This window comes from Carassius carassius, chromosome 15 (genome assembly GCF_963082965.1).
Source record: "Carassius carassius chromosome 15, fCarCar2.1, whole genome shotgun sequence".
In the NCBI taxonomy this organism is placed as follows: domain Eukaryota; kingdom Metazoa; phylum Chordata; class Actinopteri; order Cypriniformes; family Cyprinidae; genus Carassius; species Carassius carassius.
Window position 1 is genome coordinate 1,608,037 of NC_081769.1, and position 6,000 is coordinate 1,614,036.

The 6,000-nt window shown below is 39.6% G+C and overlaps 1 protein-coding gene across 1 annotated transcript in view; it reads left to right on the top strand.

Annotated features, from left to right (window-relative positions):
- The window catches only part of LOC132157979 (A disintegrin and metalloproteinase with thrombospondin motifs 16), a 130,928-nt gene that overhangs the window by 36,707 nt on the left and 88,221 nt on the right, over window positions 1-6,000 (top strand). Inside the window, exon 10 of the mRNA XM_059567222.1 lies at window positions 1,761-1,914. Within this exon, the coding sequence (XP_059423205.1) occupies window positions 1,761-1,914 (154 nt within the window). The remainder of the gene's footprint in view (window positions 1-1,760; window positions 1,915-6,000) is intronic.

Sequence of the window (6,000 nt, forward strand, 5' to 3'; positions counted from 1 at the left end):
CATTTGCATACGCTATGATAGAAACACATTTACTGATTAAATTACTTGATACACATTTAATTAACGTACATTGTATGTTATATGGCACCAGTTTATCAGGAAATTATGATTTTGTTCTCATCATCTTGCTGGATGGAAACTGCTTTATTCACAAATGTTTTATGTGATATTCCAATTTTGCACATAAGTTAAATTCACAACTTTGGATGGAAACATAGCAAATGTTTTTAATTGCACTCTTGAAAACTATTCTAACTCAAACTTTCAGTGAAACATTTTCTTATAAAAGACAGCGGTGACCATGGCATAGTTCATAGATAGCCTACATTTATCTTTGACTAATTCCAGTTCTATTCAGGCTTCAAAAATTGTGTTCATTTTCAAAGATTATCATGATGGACAATCTTTGGTGGACAAGAATCATAAACTTTGGTTACAGAGTTTATTTTCTGTATCAATCCAAAAGCTGGTGCTGGGTCCAAGTACCCCAAATCTACCAAAATGCCAATGGAAAAATCCTTGTTTGTCACAGAGATTGTTTTCTGTAATAATCCAAAAGCTAGTGTGTTGTCCAAATACACCTTGTTGAGTCTGACTTGAGTCCATATCCTTAACCAGTTGGGTTTGAGTAGGAGACATTTATTAATATCTTGTCATTTTATTTTTATGCTGTTACTTCCAAAATGTCTGAGTCTGTGTCAAGTTCGAGTGAAGTCCACCCGAGAGCGTTCGAGTTAAATCATAACTGCAGTCTGACTCCAAATCTGACTCAAAATACTCTAAATCTACCAAAAAGCTAATTGAAAAATCCTATTAGGTTTTTGCGGAGGAAACCAGTGTGATTTTAACTTCCTGGTTGGTTTCTTTCTTTCTTTCTTTCTTTCTTTCTTTCTTTCTTTCTTTGCAAATAAAAAACTATAAAAATAAAAAAAATCAACATATTTTTTTTTCCTTTAAATCATGCAACTCTAAACTCAAGTATTGCATGGGTATTCTTTAATTGTTTAGGTTGACTACCTGTGTGAGTATATTTTTTGAGATTTGCGTGTTGCATATATTTAGACCTTAAGGCTGATTTATATTTCAGAAAAGGCTCAAAACTATGCTGTAGCTATGCTGTAGGTTGTGCGTAGTACTTGCAGGCAGTGGCGTAGCCTGATGTGCACCTCTCCAAAAAATGTCACTGCGCATCAAAACTTTGCTGACTGCAAGCTCTGCGACTGGTCTGCTAGTGCAAACATGCCCATGGAAACTGCAGAATAGCAGTTTGCATGTGTACTGCACATCGACATGGACAACAACACAGAAGTATAAATGAATACAGACGTGCATCATACAGTGTAGAGGCTACGGCGTATATCTGAAACAGAAGTATAAATCAGCCTTGATACACCAGTCGATGTGACCCCCATTACAGACCTACATCCCACCCAGACTCACATACTGACCCAGTCTCATCATGGAGCGCCTGCTAAACTACTTCATTCAGGGCTTCACTGTGTGTCACGCTACTACAACACAAGCTATTAAACATTGTTAAATGCTTTCTCATGATCCTTGATATCGCTTACACTCGGAGCCTCACTGTGGGACGTATAATAACGGCAGTGTTCAATAACATACGTAATGCTGAAGTCAGAGGATGTGTTGAAAAAAGAGATGTCTAAATGTAGCCGAGGTAACTCCAGTTGTTATGTTGTCATGGTTCCTGCTCTACTGTATGGGACTTCGGCGATTTTACAGTAGTATTTGTGTCTCAGTACTTCACAGGCCACCTGTCTGTCTGACGAGCCCAGTGCCATCCAGGAGTACAAGTACCCTGAGAAACTGCCCGGAGAGCTGTACGACGCCGACACGCAGTGCAAGTGGCAGTTCGGAGAGAAAGCTAAACTCTGCACTCTGGACTTCAAGAAGGCAAGTCCATTAGTAGCAGTATTACGTATTGCTTTACAAATGCAACCCCCCCGAAATGAGTCATGATTTCAGATGACCTGAGTGCACATGAACAGCAACACATGACTGAACATTTTGTGTACTGTAGAAGATGAGCTGTTTAGGTTCGGCAGGAAACGCTGCTCATTATGCCAGTTAATGAGGCGAATGTTTACACTGCAAAACTACATCACTAGAATGATAAAAAAAAATGTCAGTAAAAGATTGCACACCTCATTTTGCTTTCATCTTGTTGTCAAGAGCTTTCTGTTCTTTGTCAGGAAGCGAAAAGAGAGGAAAGAGAGGAAGCTTTATAATATTTCCCACAACACATACAGTACATGCCATTTTGACCAAAAAATTGGGGTTTGGGGTCGGTAAGATTTTTTATTATTTTTTAAGCATTCTTTTCTGTTCACCAAGGCAGCATTTATTTGATCAAAAGTACAGTAAAAAATAAATAAAAAAAAAGTTACATTTTAATTTATTTCTATGATCAAAGCTGACATTTCAGCATCATTACTCCAACCTTATGTGTCACATGATCCTTCAGAAATCATTGTGATATGCTGATTCACTGCTGATGAAAAAAAAAATTCAGAGAACAGCATTTGTTTGAAATAGAAATATTTTGTAAAATCATACAATTTCAATGCCAGTTTTAACCAATTTAATGCATCCTTGCTGAAAAAAATACCCTACAAAATGCAGCTTCACAGGTCTTTTCAACAGGAATATTAGGGTGATATCTTTAATCCAGTCTGAGCTGTGTTATGGTTGAAGTGGTCTGATAAGAATCCATTTGTGTGGTTGTTATCACAGAGTTTAAGATCATTTGGAAAGAGAAGAAGCAGGTAGAGCAGGATCAAGAATGATAGTGTGATTGAGAGTAATGTCTCACCTGAGGACTGAACCGAAACGGTCACACTTTACCACAACACACACACATGCAACATTTGCTATATAATCATAAAGTTCCTCTTCAGGAACACGAGCTGCTTCGGAGAATGCTTTGGGAACGCCCTTCAGCGTGACCAGCTCTGAACCACATGTGTAATCAGTCCAATGGATGGGCGAGACGTTTGTCCACTGATGAGCTCCATTATGTCAAAACTTCAGTCAAAAGAACGCTCCGCCTGTCTTTCTCCGAGGAGATTGACATGGAGGGCGTTGATGAGTTCACAGTTGCACAAACATCAATTGCTCAAACATCAGTTGCACAAGCATCAGTTACACAAGCATATTATGCCTGATATTATAACAAGCAGCAACGAGGAGCGTAGCTCGCGCAGTTGGCTCTCGGAAAAAAAAAAAGGGGCTGATTGTGCTTATCCGCTCTCGCTGGCCATGTTCTGAGAAGGTTCTGGGAGCTCCTTGTCGCCTCTTAACACTAGCGACAGACGTGTCCCTCACCGGTTTGGGTGCGGTGTTAAGTGGCCACCCTTCCCGTGGTCTGTGGAGACATATAAACTGCCTGGAGATGCTGGCCGTGCTTCGAGCATTAAAACACTTGTTCCCAGACCTAAGAGGTTATTGGTACATAGCTTCTGGTCTCTCAACCAAGATTGCTGAGCCCATCCACCAATCCAGAGCTCCCTCCACGAGGAAACTGTTCACCTTGAGGTGAAAACCACCTGCTGTGGAGACAGCCAGCTCTCTTCATGGCCATTCAGTGGGTAGACACTCTCTGGTTACATGTATTCTCTGTGGTGCACTAAGGCTGAGGCCTCTGGCCAGAAGAAGCTTATGCTAAGCGGTTTATCAGGATGCTATCCTAAAACCTTGAGTCCTCTGATCTCCCCTCACCCTGGGGGGTCAAGGCTCATTCCACTAGGAGTGTGGCGGCCTAAAAAGCCTTCTTAGCAGGTGTCTCCATGCAGGACATCTGCAGTGCAGCGGGTTGATCCACGCCCTTAACCTTTGTCAGGTTCTATGGCTTAGATATGTGAGCCATTCCAGACTCTTCTGTTCTCTTGCCCTAGCTGTAGGGCTGTGAATCTTTGGGTAGGCAGTGATTCAATTCGATATTCGATTCATAGGTTTTCGATTCTATTCAAGAACTATTTTTGCAAATTTAGAACGATTCGATTCACAATTAAATTCGAGTCGATTATAACGATCGATTCTGCACCCTTTAAGTGCATTCACAGGATTATTTAAAAGCTTCCCCTAAATTCTTTAAATCCTTATTCAGGGGGCAAATTACACCAGCCTTTATGGTTAGAGAACCATAGGTTAGAAAAAATATATATAACGATTGTCCATTGTTAGATGCTAGTTTAATGATGCTATGGCATGACATGGCATACGTAAAAATGTATGTAAACCAAGATAAAAAAGAGCTTTAAACGTATTATGTATAAGCAATTTAAAAATATGTATATTTTTTGATTGTTTTACTAAATTTAATTAGCACGTTTTTTGAACAGAATAATATAGAAAATATACTTTATAATTTTTGTACTGTAATAAATGTCAATTAGCACTGCATCATTCATAAATTGTATTTTTTAACGTTTCATCAGTTCATTCTGCTTTTATTCAGTTTAGCTGCAGATAAAGCCTGGCACGTCTATGAGAGTGAGATCATTTCTCTTTCAGTGGGAAAACTTCATCTAATTTTCACAAAATAAAATGCTATATTAGCTATTTAACTTTTCCTCTCCATCAGAGAATGATGATCCTGAAATAAAACGCGCCCCATGTCTGTTTGCTAAAACAGCAAATGCTACTTTCTTGCATCTGATTATCAGATAAACCTTGCGCTCCTATTTCAAGGTCGTCGTTAATGATGTTGTTATTTTAACAGTTTCCTTCATACATTCCCTTCATCGGCATTGTTAAAACACATTTATCATTTAATGGAACTGTGCTTATGATTTAGACACTTACATTTCTGCTCTGTCCATGCAATAAATACGCAGCTTTCGACTGCTCAGGTAATGACGTCGGAAAGATGCAGAGAGCAATTAAACTACAGAAAAGTAAAGCTACTTCACTTTAGTATTACTGGCCACGAGTCCTGAGGAGAGAACACACATCAGCTGGTCAAAACGGAGCGCAAGCGCAATCCTGTGACAGTCTCGGGCGGTAATAGTGGAGCGCGTGAAAGAGAGATGAGGCACAAATACTACTCAAGGTCTCCATTAATTTGTGCGTGTAGTAATTTAATGTGTATATATTCTGAAATCATTCAATCACTATAGAAATCACGATACATTTGATTCTTAGCATTTTAAATCTATTACTGTCCGAGATCGGCGTTTCAAGATCAAAAGCACAGTCTGGAATGCTGTTGCGGAGCCATGTTTCCGTGAACACAAAAACACAACAGTCTCTTACAGTCCTCTGAGTTGAGCGTAGTAATTGGATGTAGTCCAGTTTATTGTACAAAGAGCGTACATTAGCCAGTACGATGGTGGGGATAGCTGACTTGTTAGGGTTAGCCGTTAGCCTAGCCCGGATACCTCTGCACTTACCCCTCTTCTGCTTCCTATCACGCTGCTTGGGGTGCCTCCGTTGTGGGCGAGATGCAGCAGTGGGGGTCGGTGATGGTGAAGGCCCCCGGAGCAGAGTTTAACTTAAAAAAAAAAAAGAAAAAAAAAAAGTGGCCGACATCGTGCAAAAAGTCACGACTGTATGCATGCTTAAAGACATGTGGACGCGCTGCCATCATCATGTTGCTCTGTGAAATATTGCATGCAAATCTAGTCATTATATTAGGAATCCATGATTTTAACCAAATTTTAAATGACTGCGTTCCCAAACAGCAGCATCCACCTCCAAAAGCAATAACCACATTCACTGTGTTTTGTCTGCTCATTCTGAGGTGCAAGTAATTTATTATATACGAAAATGATTATATTCAGTAGCTTCTCCTACTTTTCTTAGTGATGTATAGTGGCAATTTATCAGGAAGTGACGATTTTTTTCTCTTTGACCTGTTGGATGGAAATGGTGCTTGTTCACAAATGTTTTGTGTGATATTCCAATTTTGCGCATAATTTAAATTCGCAACTTTGGATGGAAACACGGCTTGTTATAAGAGACGATGGACCTTTTTTTGTT